Genomic DNA, 19,610 nt, shown 5'->3' with positions numbered 1-19,610 from the left:
AGCTGCAAATAGATTTCTGAAATGCAAGAAAAAATTTACATAGGTGTCTTTGCCTGTCACGTGAATGACTGTGAAAAAGAGTCTATTTCACTTTTTCCATCTAACTTAGACTTGTTAAAGACAGTTGGGGAATAAAGTATTTTCTCTTGTTACATGACATTAGCAAGGCAATCATTGAGGGGAAAGGGTTTGCTTATTTTATACATTGTAGCGAAGTCATGGTTGCCTCTGATCATGGGAATTGGGTTTATGAAGGGATGATGAAATCCAAAGAACCCTGGGATCATTCTTAATCTAATGCCTCAATCTTTTCTGTCATCAATTCTTGACTCAAAGAAGCTCACAAATAGAAAGTGCAATTGATTTGTAATTACGTTCATTTGCCTCAGAATTGGATGAAAGCCTTGGCAACGGCAAAATGACCAAGCTGGTAGCAGTAAGCAGGGGAGGCAGCAGCAAATCTCAGAAACGCCAAGTGCAGGAGAAAACAAGCTATCTAGGCTGTGGTCCCCAAGGCTTGCCGTATGCTAGATTCAAGCCAACTTGGAAGGTCCGCCACCGTCTCCATGAAGCCTCTCCCATGCCACAGGTGGAAATGTTTCATTCTTGATCATCAGAACAATATTTGGGACAAAACTATACAGAAAAATACAAGGGAAAATACAATAATCCTGCCATTTTTTCTCCCTAATTTCACCTTGTTGGCAAATGTGAAGTCCTCAGATTCTCCTTGCTAATAGATCTCCATAAATTCCTACTTTACCAGCAGGGGCTCATATCGTCCACACCATGCTGAAATCTTTTTTCACTTAGAACCATGGCCAGTTTTCCAGTTGAATATCCAATAACCCCACCTCTGTATTCTTAAGAGCTACAAAATGTTCTGTAATTAGGATAAAAACAATACAACAAACCATAATCCAACCTTCTTTTCTGCTACTTCCCAAGACTGTTGCACCTCTTAATATTATAGGCATAGATTCTTACATCTACTTTGGTTTTTCTGTAGAACAGATGATCTGAAGTAGGTAAAATTCTAATAACTTTGGCTAGACTGTCCAAGAGCGATTCATATTCACACAAATGTGAGTACACGTGGAGACACCTAGTGTGGTGCCCTACTCATTTTAACTTTGAGACAGGTGAACAATGGTAATGCATTGTTTTAAGTTACAGTTCCGTGACTGTTATAGAAGCTAAGCATTTTCCAGTCGATTTATTGTCCTTTTTTCCCCAGCATTTATCGTCCATTTTGTTCCTGTTCCTGTTTATATTTTTCCTAGTTTTTTTTTTATGGGTTGTCTTTTTGTTTTTCAAAATGTAGGTACTTACTGTAGGTTGGAAATGTCAACCCTTGGTCTCTTCATATACACAAATTTTTCTTTTGACTGTTCATATTGATTTTTTAGCCATAAAATTTTTTCTCAGGTAGTCAGGTATGTCTGGATATTGACAGTTTGTGCATTTTTTGACTTAAAAAGCTATTTCACTACTAAGTTCTTTTAAAGTTATGGAAAAGTCTGTGATTTTTGGCCTCAGGGTGAACGAGGAAATGAAACAACCTTAGAAGGATTATTTATGATATATTAATAGAAATATCAGTGAAATGATTTGGGATAATGAAAGGAATGGAAAAACCAGCTAATCCAAACTGCTGGGATGGGTGAAGGAAATGAAGGCCTTGTACAATTGAGTAAACCTGAGAAATAGGGAAAATGAGCTACTACAAAGGAAAGCATGTGAAATAGAAGAATAAAATTGTCAATTGTGACAGTAACATAGGCTGAATTTCTTCCTCAAAAGGCAGAGGTAGGCAGATGGTGTGTTAAACACAAGTTGTGAAAATATAAAAGGAACAACGACAAAAATGAGAGGAGAAAAGATGCACTGGACAATTTCAAATGAGGAAAAGGTATGGTAATAGTTTGAAATAAAGCAGAACTCAAGGCCCAAAGCCTTGTCTCAGGAGTTAGGGAGATCAAAAATTGGAGTTAGGGCTACCAAGGCAGCCAGGATTTCAGGAATTAAGATTCAGGAGTGAAGGGAGCACAAAGAATGTATTAACGTGATCCACTTCTGCCAAGTAGTCATATACCAGTTAGTTAGAGGGATAGACTGAGAGGCTGAGTAGTTGAAGAGTCAGCAGCAGTCCTTAAAGTGCTGAGAAGATAGGTGATCAGAGTTGCGCAAAATGGAAAACGCTTGAGGCTTTCACTTGAGGTCATGAAGGACTATACCCTTAGGTATAAGGGTAAACTAAAAATAAGTGCTTATGAAGTCAGACTAAAATAAACTCAATCCCTGATTGGATTAAGGAGATTATTGTAACTGCCTGCTGAAGCTAAAGAACCCCTATCAAGAGAGAATATTCACAATTTTTCTCAGTGTCCAGTATTAAAAAAATTACCAGGCATACTAAGAGCCAAAGGGAAAAAAGATCCCAGAAAATAGAAATCCCCAGGTAACTCAGCTATATAGACACCTGTGATTCAGTATTTAAGAAAACTGTTAAAAACATGGAGAATTATTCCAGAGAACTAAATACATACAAAAAGAATTTGTTGGAAATATCAAAACTAAAAACACACTGAACTATTAAGGCTATAATACGTAGGTTGAACAGCAAATTAGAAGTAGCTGGAGAGAGGATTAATAATCCAGAAGAAAATGCAGTAAAACTGCCCAGACTAAAGGCTTAAAGATGAAAAGTAGAAAAGTTGAGTCCTAACCATGAAAGTTCCACCATCCATGAAACTGGAGTCCAAGAAATGTGTTGGGGGGAGAGAATGTGGCAGAAGCAGTACTTGAAAAGACAATGGCCAATAGTGTTGCTAAATTAACAAAAGACACTGAGTAACAAATACAAGAATAGATAAAAAGACCAAGCAGGACAAAACCAAAGCTAAATCTCATGTACGCCCATCATAGTAAAATTGCTAAGATACAAAGAAAAAATCCCAAAGCAGCAAAGGGTAGCAAGAGATATGGTGGTTTCTAAGGAACACCGCTAAGTCAGACAGCTGAGTTCTCACAATCAAACAAAATCCTAAAAGCTAGAATTTGAGAATGCCACTTTTAAGTTGCTGGAAAACTAGAAACTTGGAATTATTGACTGGGCAAAAATCCTGCTTAAAAAAAGACAGCAAAATAAAGGTGTTGAGAATAATAAACTGAAAGAAAATTACATACTTAGGCTAAAAGAAATTCCTCAGAAGTAAGGAATATGAAGGCCAGCAGAATCATGGAAATGACCAAAGTAATGAACAGCAACAGAAATGGTTAGTATATGGGAAGTAGGGAGAAGAACACTTAAGTCCTAGGGGTTTTAAAAGGATTCTTAAAATTAGGAAATAGGAAAAAATAATAGGAAATCTAGGGGTATGTGGGTTAAACTATTCCAAAGGTTTTCCACTATCCAACAAATACTAAGGTAATTTGTGTTGTACTCTTTTAGGTAAAAAATGAATATTAAATCACTAAAAGGATTTAAAAGAAATAACAAGCTTATAAAGGGAATAATGAATGAATAATTCTTGATGAGGCCACTGAAGCAAGGTTAGAAACCAGAATATAGAATAAATGTGATAGGGGTGCCTGGGTGGCTCAGTTGGTTGAGCGTCCAACTTTGGCTCAGGTCATAATCTCATGGTTCGTGAGTTCGGTCCCTGCATCGGGCTCTGTGCTGACAGCTCGGAGCCTGGAGCCTGCTTCCGATTCTGTCTCCCTCTCTCTCTGCCTTTCCCCCACACATGCTCTGTCTGTCTCTGCCTCTCAAAAATAAAGAAAACTAATAAAAAAATATTTTTAGAATAAATGTGAAGATACAAAGAAAAATAACTGGGTAAATTTAAACCCAAATGCTGCATATATGGGTTACACGAAATATAAATGGAGTAAATACTCCAATTAAAAGGTAAAGATTGGATTACAAAGAAAACTATTTGCTGCTTAAAAGCAATATACTTTATTAAATCAAAAAAGTAACAGTAGTAAGATGGAATAAGATAGATCCAGAGTATGATAACCAAAAGGGAACTGGCATAGCTATACTAAGATCAGTTGACTTTGATGTTAAGGCAAGAATTGCATTTAATAATAATCAGTATGAAAGAAAATTTTAACTTTGTAATTACTAACCCAAGGCAAGGTAGAAAATGTAAATAACCACTGAAGAAAGGTTAGGGTTGCAATTAAAGATAACATTTGAAAAGGTAGCAGGAAGAGAGATTTAGAATTAAATTCTATATAACTTTTGAAGAATGTTCCTACTTAAATAAAGACCATGGTGGAAGGGGGGAGTAATACCCCAAATTTACTTACTGTAGCTAGAAAAATAATCTAAGAAAAACTCACTAACAAGGTCCTCCAAAAACAATTTCATTTAGGAATGTATTGCAGGAATGCAAGGGCAGTTCAAATTCAAATCTAGGAAGAAAACAAGATACCAGTTTTTTCCCTTCAGTTTATTGATCTATCAATAGATGCTGAAAAGGCTATGTTCATTGGTACAAGAACCCTATGACCCAGTAATTGTGCTACGAGGCATTTATCCAAGGGATACAGGTGTGCTGTTTCTAAGGACACATGCACCCCCATGTTTATAGCAGCAATATCAATAATAGCCAAAGTATGGAAAGAGCCCAAATGTCCATCGATGGATGAATGGATAAAGAAGATGTGGTATATATATACAATGGAGTATTTCTTGGCAATCAAAAAGAAATGAAATCTTGCCATTTGCAACTACGTGGATGGAACTGGAGGGTATGATGCTAAGTGAAATTAGTCAAAGAACCCGTTATTTTGTATACACAAAATTCCATCTCAACTAAGTATCTAAATATAAAATAGAAATGGAAACACAAGAAAATTCAGAATAGTTAGGCTAAGCTCCTTTGGGTTCTTAAGAATTTTTTTCCCCAACTGTCCTCTACTCAGCCTTACATCTCAGACCTGTGATCTAGAGCCTAGGTAAACTCCATTTTTGTCTTCTTACCTGCCTTCCCCCACCACCTTGTTGGAGGTCTTCAAATACATAACTTGGTCCATTCAGTGCTAAGCACATAGTAGCTATGCTGTAAGCATGGCTTCATTGATGATGACCCCTACTAGCACTCCCACACCTTTGCAGCCTGCCTTCCTCCTGGAGTGATAGCTGAATGGAATGATGTCGTCCTGTGCAACCTCTCTGCACTTGATTTCCTGTAAGGTGCTTTACACACTGCCCGGTTGGTAGTCTTTGCTCAGAAACAGCCCTTACTTCTAGGGCTATTGAGCTTGACTAAGATGGGGCAAGGGCTGTTAGTACAGCAGAAGGTAAAAGATGGGTAGTGCTCCTAGTGTCTGTCTCACCAATGGGACAGTGTACAAGGGTAAAACTTGACTATAGCATGGTTTACTTCATTTGCATTATTGCCTACTTTTGCTAATTACCTCTTGCTATTTGTTTCGGTCCTCCTCAACCCTAGTTGTACTCTTAGAATCACCCTCCCATAGAAGAATTAAATCACAATGCTCCCCAGGGGTGCATCTGGGATTGAGAGTCACTAGTCTTTCTCTTGAAAGAGAATGAGTCTAAGATTGCATAGATGCAGAAACAACAAACTTTGGTAAAGCAAATATGGTTTTATAAAGAAGGTGGTCATTCAGCAGTAAGTGCAGGACTTGGTGCCAGAAGGTTGGGAGTCCCAGTCCCGCCATTAGTTGGAGAGCTGATCCGGCAAGCCCACAAGACCTTTCATTGCTCTGGCTCCCTAATTGATCAAATAAGCTTAATGAGATCTATCTAGTTCAAACTGCAATAGGAAATTTAAAATGGAAAATAGAAGACTCTACACAACTTAAAAAATCATGCAGATTGTTAGCATTTCCATCATAATTTGGCACTGTCCTATGTGCTAGCTGTGGGAGTCCTTTTGGCTAGCTGTGCAGGAGTCTTTTCACTTGTTGAACCCTAGTTCCCTCATCCATAAGATGGAGTTACCTATTCTGCAGAGGAATCTGTAGCAGCAAGGCAAACAATAGGAACTGAAAAAAAACCCATCCTCGTGTTAGCTATGAACTAGGATTTCTATTACACGCTATGGGGTAGACTCAAGCCTGCTATCAAATCCCATAGTCTCTCATGTTAGTAGATGCTGGTACCCATGTGACCATAAGCAGGTGCAGTGTTATTGCCTGTAAAGTTCTGCAGCTTTAAAGCAAACCCCGGGGGAATCTGGTTATAAACCAAGTCTGCTGAGGTGACAGGTGCAACTGACTTAGTTACCTGGGAGCTGTCCCTCTGGCTTCCATTACCCGGGCTTTCCTGTTTGTTGGGTGTGTGACAGAACATCAATCCTGGTGAGCGGTGAATGTGTATGATCAACATAAGGGGGTTGAGATCTTCTGGGGGTGTGGTGACATAACAGGACCAGGGTTTACAGAGGCATGAGGCAGGCAGAAACGTGTTGACCCTGAGCAAGTACTGCCTCTGCAAGTCTTCTGTCCTCTGCCTCTGAGTTACAGAATCCAGCACCTTTCCCCAGTCTCCAGAAGCTGTGTGTTGTTCAGCGTGGGGATCTGTAGTCTTAAACTGACCACAGTCTGGTGATGACAAATGCTGAGGTCTCCGGGGGAATTGTAGAGAACTGAGTTTGAAAGTGTGAGATGGGGAAAAAGCATCTGGAAGTGGCTTTGGCACAGTTAGGTCTAATTTTGGCGCCGTAGGTATGTATGGTCTTAACTGTGAAAGCTTGACATTGTCAGCCAGTGACGTTAATAGACTTTGCTTCCTAAAGCAAACCTGATAATGACTACATTATACCTTCTCTCGCAACAACAGCAGCAAAAAACACCCAGAGATTCAGGGTGTCAGGTTTCAGGGCAACAAAACAGGACCAGTCCCTCTGGAAGGTGTGACCTGTCCTTTCAAATGAGACCCTGAAATCCTGTACCCAACTTACCCACTGATATGGTCCAAACAGCAATTATTTTCAGGAATGCCTTAGTTCTGGAGTTGAATCGGCTGTGATGGATGGGATTCTGGATGGCAACGTAGCGATCCAGCGAGATGGCACAGAGGTGCATGATGGAGGCCGTGGAGAAGAGCACGTCCAGGTAGATCCAGACAGCACAGAGTTTGCTAGGTAGAGGCCACCGATAGCCTGTGATGCAGAAGGTTAGCGTTAGTAAGGGACCTCAGGCCTCTTGGTGGGTGGCACCTACCGTGCCGGAAGGGTTTCCATTCCGGGGAAAGGCACCGGTGCTGGCAAAGGGCAATACCACAGATTTTCAATATATTAAAAAGCCTTAAAAAATTGTGTTTACAATAAGCCCATACTAGCTGAGGAGCACAAGGTTTGGAAATTTCTTGTGGCTGCAGTTAGGCCAGGGTGTTGTGCTTAATGTGGGTTGTCTTCAGGGTTTCTCTTGATCTATCTCCTCTGCCTAACGGAATCGACCTTTATTGTCTTTAATGAGCTAGCAGCCTCGATGTATTTTGAGCCCCTTTATTGAAGCTCCTCTTGTAGTGCACTGCCTTCAGTTCACCTCTTACACATGTTGTAGGTTCCCGGAGGTTCTACCCACCTGCGAATCACTAGAACCCCTCAGTCTTCCACAGTGATTGCATTTGGTGGTCTCCCAATAAATGCTATTGGTGTGAATGAATAAATGATTAAAAGGTCCAGATGGACAATATTTTTATTTGGAAAGACAAAGTAATTACATAATATTTGGGGATGTTTAACTCCAGTTTGGGACCTGCCTGTGGGTAGGGGAAACCTGCAGAAAAGCATGGTGTTCTTGCCCTGACCATTGTTTCAGGGAAGTGGCTCTCAAACTTGAGGGAGCCTCAGAATTTCCTAGATGGGGTCTTAAAATGGTACTGCCGGACCCCACCTGGAGGTCCTGATGATGTGAATCTGCAGTGGGGCAGAAGAGTCATTTCTAACAAGTCACCAGGTGGTGCTGCTGGTCGAAGGATCACATTTGGGCAGCAGCTGCTGCCGGCAGTGGTTGTCAGCCCCCCGCTGCACTTTGCAATCAGCTTGGAGAGCTTTTCTCTAGCGTCCCCGGGGCCTACGGGTGTGGGTGGAGGTGGGCCCCCAACAAAGTGTTGCAAATCTGTCCCTGATGATTCCAATACGAGGAGCTCTGCGGGAGGAGGGTCCATAAGGCATATTTGAAGTGCCCTGTCTTTGTTGGAGAGGGGTTCAAACAGGTTAACCTGTATTAGTTTTGATAGCTGTGTAAGCAGTGATGTTGCATCTGTGTGCTTGTGAAAAGGCAAGTCCTCAAGATTGCCTTTCTTTGCGATATTCCAGACTGACAAAGCTGAATGAACTACATTCGCAAACAGACTCTGTGAAAATGCCATCACCTATATTTAGGAAAGTAAAGGGTGCAGGATACCAGCCTGACATAATGCTTTTCACTCTGATTATTTGGAGGGGGAAAAAAACCAACAACGAAAACCTAAAACAGGAGCGTCTTCATTTGCAGTGCCTGGAGGGAAGCCCCGCTCCGTCTGGTCGGAACTGATGTTGGCCTCTGGAGTTTGCTCTGCAGGGAGGAGGCAGTTGGGGCGGGCCTAGTCTGGTTTCCGAGGCAAGGATAGGAAGGGAGCATTTCCTCACCCTGCGGTGATGGGTTCGGGGAGAGGTCCAACTCCTGCTGGAACAGGCTGCACGCGGAGTGGCCGCCGCCAGGGGGCGCAGTTGGATCCCGAGCCGGAGGCCCTGGCCAGGTCCTAGCTTCTTAACCCAGCTGGCGGGTGCCTGCCCCCCACCTGCCACTGGGGTCACCCCCCCCCCCCCCGCCCCCACGCGCTGTGGTTTTGGTTCCCTGACAGAACCTCTGGGAGTCGTGCGCAACTCCCGGAGTTCGCCTTCTAAGGGGGTGGGGTTTGAGGAAGCCAGAACCTTTGCAGCCTGTCTGGGAAATGACTGCGAATTTAACGAAATCATCCCGGTGTGACATTTGAGTGGCCAAAAGGAGGCTGGCCTTGCAAGGAAGCATTATCGACCCTGTGCAAACCGGCGCCTGCTCTGCGTTGCCCATCTCCCTCCTCCTCCAGACTCGGCGCTGGGGTGATACATATATAGCCCCTAAGACCTGGCCAGAAAAATCCCCTCTTACACTGACCATAATGTATTTCCAGCTCTGAGTGACTGTGTGCCTATGTCAGTCTAAATGTTATTTTAAAGAGAAATCCGGCTGTATTACTCCTGACTTGGAAACCTCACATTCTGCTTTCCGCTGAAGCCGTCCCAGTGTTTGCTGACTTGCTAAGAGGTCTGACTCTTTGAAACTGTTGGAGACAGCAGGATTAATGTCTTCCCGTTTGTTTTCTACCCTCCAAACCAGACGGGAGGAGTTGGTGTGGCTGTGTTTTTAAAGAGCGGACGGCATAATTCAGAGGCATACTTCCAAATTAGCTTCTCTGGGTAGGAACAACTGACAACTGGAGTAATTCATTTATTCTAAAGGAGAATCTGCATATTTTAACCTCACTCTCGCTGCACCACTGAGATTGTCTCTGCACATATTCTAAGGCAACTGGGAAGGTTTTACCACTCCATTAGAAGTGCTGAAAACTGTGACAAAGATACCACTGTGTTTTGTCCTGGAGGCTGGAATACTTGGGAATCTACAGAAGTGAAAATCGAGGGGATTCAGAAGGACAGATTACTGCTTTATGACTTCTTTGGGGGCATTTAAAATTACTAGATGAAATGTACGTGTCCCAAAGCCCCAAACTCTCCAATAATAGGTTGTCAGATCGTGTAATATGTGAAAGTTCACTTTAAATTTAACGAGTTTGACACCGTAGACCCTTGACTATAAATAAACCCTGGTGTTGAGTTTGTCCCTTGAGCCCCAGCTCATCTGCTCCTCACATGCACATGCTATTTCCAGGGTGGGTATAGCTGGGAAACTAACGCCACTCACCATATAGGATGGTTAACATGGACACGGGCATGACAAGGAAACCCAGCAGCATATCAGCTATGGCAAGTGACATCAGGAAATAGTTGGTGGCGTTCTGCAGCTTTTTCTCTAGGGACACTGCCATGATGACGAGTATGTTTCCAGCAATGGTTAGAATAATCACTACAGCTGTCAACAAAGCAGACCAGTTTTTTTCCTGGAGATGAAGTAAGGAGAAGCAGGGTGGTGAGAGGCAGCCCTCACAGGAAAGGTTGGTTCGATTTTCCGAGTCCACTGTCCAGTTAAATGCATCTGAAGTGTTAGCTTCTCCGTTGTTAAAGTCATTATTGTAGAGCCTTGTGTCGTCATGTAATTGCACTAAGGAGTTTGTAGTGGAGCTCAAGGAAGCATTTTCTTCAAAAAGAACATCCATTGCTAAGCCGGAATTTGTAGCAGCTGAAGTAAAGGAAAACTAACAAGTCAGAGCCTCAGCCCGCCATTCATCTTTCTGTCCTCACGCTCTGTCACACGGAAGCTGGTGTACATGCTGGGCTCCTTGGGGTTGCCTTTTTTCCCCTCATGATCACAATGGTTGTTGAGGAACTGCAGTGGCTTCTTCTGTTTCTTTCCTTCACAGTGTTAGGGGAGTCTTGTTGGTTGCATTTTTTTTTTTTCCTTCAAAGCAAGGTCAAAAAAGCAGAATGAACTTTTTAACAGAGGTTGCAGAGTTTTGAGGATTCAGGAAGAAACGAGGTGATCCTGGCCAGAAAAGAAAAGTTTGGTGATTACCAGGAATCTCCCTGAGCTCTATCTCATTCTGTTGGTTATGTTGATCACACTAGTTTAGCCACAGCAGTATTAAAATAGCATGCAGTCCAAAACAGTGGGGCGGGAGGCATTCTACATTAAGAAAATCCATTAAAAATACATCCAGTGTTAATCCCATAGTAATTGAATCTAGTTGGGGTTATAGTTCTAAGTCTGAGGCTGAATGTCGGGAATTTCCCAGCTGCTGTCGGGAATTTCCATTTGCATTATTCTTAGTTAATAAAAGAAGGAAAAAAAAAAAAGTCTTAAGCAAAGATCAGACAACTTTCCACGCTAGCAATTCTCATGGAAATGGTAACATTTTGGCCAAGCACGATTTCAAGCCAGAAAGAAATTGCACGGCAGTAAAATACAGCAGCATGAGAACTTACATTTGTCTTCAGGGTCCCCACGTTAGACATACTTTGCTGTTCTGTGACTTGCCGCATCTCTCATGGTAATTAAGCGAGCATAGAGTCCCTTCTTGAGCATCGACCAGCATAATAGGATAGTAATTTGATTTCTGTTTTGCTGACTTCAAAAACTGCATGCACGAGTAGAACCACTTCCAGCGCTGCGCGGTCTGTGTTTGCTGGCTCTGCCCCCACTCAGCTGGGTTACTCCCTCCCTGTGCGGCTTGCCTGAGCCAGGCACACGTTGAGAGATCATTCATGAGCCCCTCTCAAAGTCGCACAAAAGAAATCCCGCAGGAAAGTAGGGAGAGCTGCCTGTGCCCAGGGATTCGTGGTTTCCACGGGAATGGACCAGCTCTCCGGCTGCCTTGTTCACTTCACCAGACCTCCCTCTATCTGCATGTCATAAACTGCAAGGTAGCAACAGCCAGGGAGGGCGGACCAAAGAGGCTTTTTTTTTTTTTTCTTTTTCTCTTGTTTCTCCTTTTTGCTACATGTTAACACTGGGAAGTTTTCTGTTGTTAGAAACGGGAGAAATCGCCTTCTGTACAGATGGCTAAAGCAGGTAAGCTGCTCTGTGGTGTTTTTAGGGTGAAGAGCTAACATAAATAAGGCTAGAAAATGGCATATCCCGGGAGCGCTGTAAGCATGCCATGCTTCCGTCCAGAGCCCGTAAGTGCTTATGCCCGAAGCGCAGTTACTGACGTCAGTGACTTGGGCTCAGAGTGGCCAAGCACCTCTTGGGCGATACTCAAACTGTTTGTAGCATTTTTAGTTCTTAAAAGCATAACACCATTCAACTAACTTACTTTGTCCAGACTTGTACCGCCTAGAAGTAATTAAAAATCTCACATGTGGAAGACAGAGTTAGTTTCTCAGAGAATTGTGAAGGCCTCCTGCCTTCCTTGTAAACCAAACAAAAAAGCGCCTTCTATAGTTTCTAAAGAAAGCAGCTATATGGCAGACGCAGAAACGTATATATGCATACACACGCTATCTGCTTATTTTTACAGAAGAAAACATGAGTCTTTGCTGAATAGCACAGTTTTCTCGGTTTCTGTCCATTGTCTTCACATTGTTTCTGGACACATTCCATCACTTGAGTCCCTTCAACATGTCTTGGGACAAACCTGTACCTTCTTAGCAGATGGTTTCTCTCAGCTCTTGACTTAGACATTCAGCTGCCTGACCCCCTTCGTCTGTGCCCTAGAAGACCTTGACTCTGCACCTTTCTCCCTACCCCGTGCCCACTTCTTGGTGCTTATCTCCACCCATTCTCTTAGTCACAGAATCAGCATCTCTTCAGACAGCTGGCTGTTAGCAAGACTCTTCGTTTGTTCTCACTGCCAGAACTTTGTCCACAATGCCACTTGGGTGGACTCAGATGTCCTATCCTCCGGCCCATGCCCTACAAGCTTGCTGGGCTGGAGCGTCTCCTTAGTGGGAATTTTCCCTTTCTGCCACCCTCCTCCCCCTCTGCGTTCCTCAGAGAAGGAGGGGGGTGATGCTGGGCACCTAGAGCAGGCAGCGGAGAGCCTGGGCTCTGGGTCATGACTCCTTGGTTTTGAATCCCAGCTCCTTGATTCAAACAGCAGAGCCCTGGACAATCCAGCTGTCCTCCTGGAGACTCCGTATCTTCCCTTGTAAAAACGGGATAATTGTAGTACCTCCCTCAAGGTGGCAATGAAACTAAAAGGAGGTCATTCATATAAATAATTAACCCAACATGCTTAAAGGATGTTGTTAATGTCAGTGGCTCCTATTAATACTAGTGTTGACTTTATTAAAACAAAATTGACCTCACTCCCAATCAACTTGTGCTTCCATTCGTTCAGTCTCTCCCTTGTGAGGCACAACTCCGGTCTCTTCTGCCCCCACCGTTCCCACTTCCCGGGCCTGGATTCCTGTTTTCTTCTCTAGGCAGCCTGAGTGCGAGTGAACTTGCAGGTTTGATCCTTTTGAAGCATTTGTACTTGCAGTTCCCTGTGTCTGGAATGCTCCCCACCCCCCTCCTAGTATCCACCTGGCAAATTCCTACTCCATTGTCAAGGCTCAGTTCCAGAGGTAAGTCCTCTGAATCCCACTCTTGACACTCACTACCTGTGTGACCTTGAGAAGCTGCTTCATCTTTGTGCCTGAATTGCCTCATCTGTAAATGGGGAAAAATAGTATCTACCTTAGATAACTGATGTCAGAGTTAAAATGTACCAGGCATGGGGTACCTGGGTGGCTCAGTCTGTTGAGCATCCGATTCCTGATTTGGGCTCATGTCGTGACCTCTCAGTTCATGAGTTTGACGCTGCTTTGGCTCTGTGCTGATGGTAAGGAGCCTGCTTGGGATTCTCTCTCCTTCTCTCTGCCCCCTCCCCTAAATGTGTACATATGCATGCTTGTGCGCGTGCACTCTTGCTCTCTCTAAACAAAAAATCACCAGACACGTGTAAACTTAAGAGCTCTGTAAAGGCTAGTTGTTGGCTTACGGTTAGCAAGCTTTCCATGGCTCTCCTCCCATATGTAGGCCCCTTCAGCTTTCTATTTTATCAGGTCTCACGTTGCATGTAGGCAAAGACTAGGTTTGTCTTGTTGATGGCTGTACACATAGTGCTTAGATTTGTTTGTTGAAAGAAACATGTGACTGATAAACACCTGTTCACGTCTGTCTTTATTAAAGGGTGAACTTCTTACCTACCTTCAAGGCTAAGCATGGTATCTCCCGCTGAATTTTGAAAGAATAAATGAATTGACAGCCTGTATTAAAAAGCAGAATCAGGGGGAAATGAAGAATCTCTAGTTCCTTTTTCATTACTTTGTCCAATGAGATACTAATTTAATCTTACTCAAGAAGGCAAAGACAAGTGTGACTGAAAAATACTTTGTTACAAAATTAAAGCTTTCTGATGATACGTTTTGTTTTATGGATTACTGTGTTTTTCTTGGGGAAATCTGATCTCAGGCTTCATGCCTTCACGAATAGGTAGGTTTGCAATCATGGCAAAGCCAGTCCATGAATTTCTTGGTGTACGGTTTATATTGCAAAATAATTGTCAGTAGCCTTTGGGGTTATTCACAACTGTATGAACACTTGTGTAAAACTCAGAGCCTTGGCTACTGTGCTTAAGCAGAGCTTGTGTATTAATAGGGTGGGAGTGAGATTTGGTAGGAATGGTTTCTTAAAGGTCAGACACTGTTGAGTTGGGAAGAGGGGTGTAGGTTGGCTGCTATGGTGAACACTGATGTGCAGCCCGGCTTCTCCTTCAGAGGTACTCGTTTTCCCTGTTGCTGGAAGTGTTGATAACTGATGGCTCTCAGTGGATTCTCGTTGTGAAAATTAACCTCCACCAAAGAGGCCATTTTGCCCATAGTCCTGCCTCTCCCCTGGGGTCTGCTGTGAGGATACAAAAGTCTGGCTCCCTTGCCTCGGGACTGGACGATGCTGAGGGACCATCCTGCTATACCAGAGCCTCCATGGCATCTGCTGAGGGACTACACCATAGTTAATCTCCTCCCTCTCCCTTGTCCTGCCTCCCTCGCTGCCCTGCAGATACGGATCTGGAGCTCTAGGCATTCCTTCTCTTGCACACAAGTGTGTCTTTTGCACACAAGTGTGGCTTCCTAGGGAACCTAAAGCTTATATTTAAAAAATAAAAAAAAAATTTTTTGGGGGGGTGCCTGGGTGGCTCAGTCGGTTGAGTGTCCGACTTCGGCTCAGGTCATGATCTCACGGTCCGTGAGTTCAAGCCCCACATCAGGCTCTGTGCTGACAGCTCGGAGCCTGGAGTCTGTTTCGGATTCTGTGACTCCCTCTCTCTGACCCTCCCCCGTTCATGCTCTGTCTCTCTCTGTCTCAAAAATAAATAAACAATAAACAAAAAAATTTAAAAATAAATAAAAAATAAAAAAAAATTTTAACGTTTATTTATTTTTGAGAGAGACGGAGTGAGCAGGGGAAGGGCAGAGAGAGGGAGGGAGACACAGAATCCAATGCAGGCTCCAGGCTCTACACTGTCAGCACAGAGCCTGACATGGGGCTGAACTCACGAACCTCGAGACCAGACCTCAGCCCAAATTGGCCGCTTAACTGACTGAGCCACCTAGGCACCCCCTTAAGGCCTATATTTTTTTCTAATACTTATTTATATTTTTTAGTCATCCCATTTTATTATTTTAAATATAATTTATTGTCAGATTCGCTTACATACAACACCCAGTGCTCATCCCAGTAAGTGCCGTCCTCTATGCCCATCATGGGTGGGGGTGGGGGAAGAAAGGCCTATGTTTTTAAACCTGTGTTTCTAATGCTCACTCTGGATGAGCTTAATATCTTAGAGAAAATAGAAAAAAAAAAAGTATGTTGATGAATATACTATTCTCCGGGCACCTGGGAGGCTCAGTTAAGCCTCCGACTTTGGCTCAAGTCATGATCTCACGGTTTGTGAGTTCAGCCCCACGTTGGGCTCTGTGCTGACAGCTCAGAGCCTGGAGCTGCTTCAGATTCTGTGTCTCCCTGTCTCTGCCACTTCCCCCCCTTGTGCTGTCTCTCAGAAATTAAACATTATAAAAATACATTATTCTCATAATCTAGAAGTTCTTTATTGGACAACTGGCTTTACTATATACTTCCACACGGAATTTAAGGCCAATACTCCCCAAAAGAAACTTCCTTGGGGCACAATTACTTGAGTCCCTAATTGGACCTTCTTTCAGGATATGTTTTGCAATGTTCTGTTTATTCTGGGAGGGTTCACCAAAAGATGATTGCCTAAATCAGATGTTGACTTTTTTTTTTTTTTTTTTAATGGTTGCAGTGGTATTGCAACCTTGAATTTTTCTACAGTCAAAAGTGAGTGGCTTCTGAAACATGAGTGCGTTACAGATATTAGTAGATGTGTGAGGGAAATTGTTGAGCAAGTAAATCGGGAGTAGAATGCATCCTATTGCCTCCTCTTAGATATCTGCAGTGCACTATAAACCTAATATATGCAGTGAGGGACTGTGCAGTGAAGAGATTTGCTCACAATTACCTTTCTCAATTCCGATCTGTCCCCCACAACACTCATTTCAGGCCCCTTTCATTCATTTAAGGAATGTAAAACTAAAATGTAAAGATCCTAAGCATTTAGTTCAAGTTTTGACGAGCATCCACCGGTGTGACCATCCCACAAATAAAAAAGCCACCATTGCCATCACTTCTGAAATTTCTCTCCTCCTGCTCTTCTCACCTTGATTTAAATGGTAACCCGTAGTATATACTGATTTTCGTTCTGGCTTCTTTTGCTCAGTAGTATGTGAGATTTACCCATGTTGCTGTAAACTTTCTGTGGATCGTAGTCTGAAAAACTGTTCAATGACCTGTATGTTTGGGAAGTCATTTATTTCCTCTTGTTCAAAGAAACCTAGGCCACATCCTTGTTGCAGTCTTCATAGGTTTCTCTTCAGGGCCATGTCAACCTTCACCTCTGCTCAGTGGACTATGTCCGATTTTATTCTGAAATGGCTGCCTAGAATTCTTCAACTCTGTTCTTAAGAATATATCCTTGAGATTTAGGTTGTCCAAATCCTACTAATAGTCTGAGAATGAGAACAATTTTCTTTAAATTTTTACTTAGAAATTTTTTTTAACATTTTTGAGAGTGAGAGACAGACAAAGCGTGAGCAGGGATGGGGCAGAGAGAGAGGGAGACACAGAATCTGAAGGGGGATCCAGGCTCTGAGCTGTCAACATGGGGCTCGAACCCACGAACCATGAGATGATGACCTGAGCCGAAGTTGGCTGCCCAGCGGACTGAGCCACCCGAGTGCCCCGAGAACAAATTTTAACAGAAGATTTCCCAAATGATAAATGATCCATCCCTTCCTTTGGATGCTCTAGTTCTCAGGTTTAGAACAAACCAGACCACTTGATGACTGCATGCTTGAAAAGCAAGGTCTTAAATTGTCCTCCCTTACACCATTGACTTAGGTCAAAAGAAGCAATTACTTGGAATTAGCTAATCACTGTTCTCTGTTAAATATTTGCACAGTGGTGTTTAGTTTAACAATACTCCTAACAGACAATCTTTGAGTGCTATGTCAAGCCCTGTTGTAGTGCTGAGTAGAATATTGAAGATAAGATTCCTGCCTTAATTCATAAACTTAAATAGTTGGTGGCAGCAAGTTGGAGTTCAGGGGTATAGGGAGGAGGTATAAACTTAGTGATCCGTGGCATTGTGGTGGTACTTAAGTATGAAACTTGGTGGGAACGCTGAGGGAAGGAGTGGAAACATAAGGGAAAAGAGGTTTGAGGAATGGGCCCTGGATTATTCCAATATTTTGACGTTGGAGCAATCTAGGGGGGAACTACTCAAGCAGAATGAGTAGCACTCAGTGAATTAGGAGGGACAAAGAGTACTATCCCAGAAGTCAGATAAAAAAAGGGGTGAGGGGGGAATATACTCAACTGTCCAATGCTCTGATTAGCTGAGTATGAGATAGAAGAAATGACAATCACATTTGCCAAAATGGAAACTTTTGGCTTTGACTGTAACTGGAATAGTTGGGAGTAAGAGCCCAACTATGTGGATACAAAAAAAAAAAAAAAAAAATAGGAAGACGGGAAGAAGTGATAAATATAGACAGAGATAACTACTTTGATAATCTAAATGGAATTGCAAATGACGGGATATGAGGCAAAGAGAATTTTTTTTTTCAAGATAAAGATGAATTATACTGTGTTTTTGTGGTGATAGGAATGATCCAGAAGAAAGGAAGAAATTGACCATGCAATAGAGGCAGGAAATAATTGCTGGAATGACAGCTTTGATTTAGAGACAAGGGATGGATTTTAAAGATTTTAAGGAGGTAGAGGATTCAACAAAAAATCTTTAGAGAAATGGTAAGACCACTTAGGAGAGTATGGTGTCTTGGAACCCAAAACAAGAAAGTCTTCTCAAGAAAGAGGCTAAGAGGTCCATGAATACTGAGATGTCTATTAAGATGAAAGCACGGAAGAGTCCATTGGATTTAGCAACGTGAGTTTGGTGATAACCTTGATAAGAGCCCTTTCATTGAAAATGTTAAAATATACACGAACAACATGGGCTGATAGCAGGGGGTGAATGGGAGGTGGAAGGATAGCATGTGACACGTGAGAAAACCAAGTGTCTAAAGGTGACTATGAGGTTTTAGATCTGAGCAACTGGGTGGGTGGAGTTGTCCTTAACCGAAGTGGGGAAGGCTTTAGGAGGTACAACTTTTAGAAAATTTCAGATCAGCTTGCGGCATGTTAAACTGGAGATGAATTATAACAAATAACAATGTCTTAAAACACAAGTGAATGTAAAGGTCTGGAGGAGAATGAGGGAGATTGAAGTTGGAGATACAAATTAGGATATTGTGAATATGTAAGTGGTGTTGAGAGTCATGAAATACTTGAGAAATCATCCCATCTAAGGAGAGTAAGAAGCTGTCCAAGGACAGAATCCAGAGATTCTTTAACATTTAGAGGTGAGGGAAATGAGGAAGAACCCACAAAGGACAGTGGGGTGGAGGTGATGACGAAGGAGAAAAAGGCAAGAGTGTGGTGTCCTGGGAGCTAAGACAATAGAACATATTTTTTTTTTTTAATTTTTTTTTCCAACGTTTTTTATTTATTTTTGGGACAGAGAGAGACAGAGCATGAACGGGGGAGGGGCAGAGAGAGAGGGAGACACAGAATCGGAAACAGGCTCCAGGCTCCGAGCCATCAGCCCAGAGCCTGACGCGGGGCTCGAACTCACGGACCGCGAGATGGTGACCTGGCTGAAGTCGGACGCTTAACCGACTGCGCCACCCAGGCGCCCCAATAGAACATATTTTTTAAAAAATTTATTTACATTGATGTATGATTTAAAACCTGTAGGGGCACCTGGGTGACTCGGTTGAACGTCGGCTCTTGATTTTGGCTTCCGGTCATGATCTCACGGTTTGTAAGACTGAGCCTTGTGTCAGACTCTGCACTGAGTGTAGAGCCTGCTTGGGATTTTCTCTTGCGTGCTTGCGCGCGCTCTCTCTCTCTGCCCCTCTCCCCTGCTTGCATGCACTTCTGTCTTTCAAAGTATATAAACTTTAAAAAATACTTAAAAAATTCTGTACGTTACCCAGTGCTCATGATAAATGATACTCATGATAAATGTACTCTTAATCTCCTTTACCTGTTTGACCCAGCCCTCTCCCAAACTCCCCTCTGGTAACCACCAGTTTGTTCTCTGTATTGTAACCATCTTTATGTTTTTGTTTGAGATTACACATACGAGTGAAACAATACGGTTTGTCTTTAGACTCTGTCTGACTTATTTCGCTTAGCATTATACCCTTTAGGTCCATACATGGTGAAAATGCAAGATCTCAGTTTTTTTGACTAATATTCCACTGAATACATATAACACTGTCCATCTATTGATGGACACGTGAGTTGCTTCCATTTGTTGGCAATTGTCAGTAATGGTGCAATAAACATAGGGA

At 42.8% G+C, this 19,610-nt stretch overlaps 1 protein-coding gene across 1 annotated transcript in view; it reads right to left on the bottom strand.

Annotated features, from left to right (window-relative positions):
- HTR2A (5-hydroxytryptamine receptor 2A) overlaps positions 1 to 11,566 on the bottom strand; it is a 58,767-nt gene extending 47,201 nt beyond the window's left edge. Inside the window, exons 1-3 of the mRNA XM_042917781.1 lie at positions 11,112 to 11,566; positions 9,934 to 10,671; positions 6,945 to 7,145 (exon numbers count right to left, since the gene is read on the bottom strand). Of these exons, the coding sequence (XP_042773715.1) occupies positions 6,945 to 7,145; positions 9,934 to 10,345 (613 nt within the window). The 5' untranslated portion in view covers positions 10,346 to 10,671; positions 11,112 to 11,566. The remainder of the gene's footprint in view (positions 1 to 6,944; positions 7,146 to 9,933; positions 10,672 to 11,111) is intronic.
- Positions 11,567 to 19,610: the final 8,044 nt, after the last annotated feature.

The sequence above is a fragment of the Panthera leo genome, chromosome A1, assembly GCF_018350215.1.
Source record: "Panthera leo isolate Ple1 chromosome A1, P.leo_Ple1_pat1.1, whole genome shotgun sequence".
NCBI classification, from domain to species: domain Eukaryota; kingdom Metazoa; phylum Chordata; class Mammalia; order Carnivora; family Felidae; genus Panthera; species Panthera leo.
Note: the sequence above shows the minus strand (reverse complement) of the source record. Positions and strands in the feature narration are given on the sequence as shown.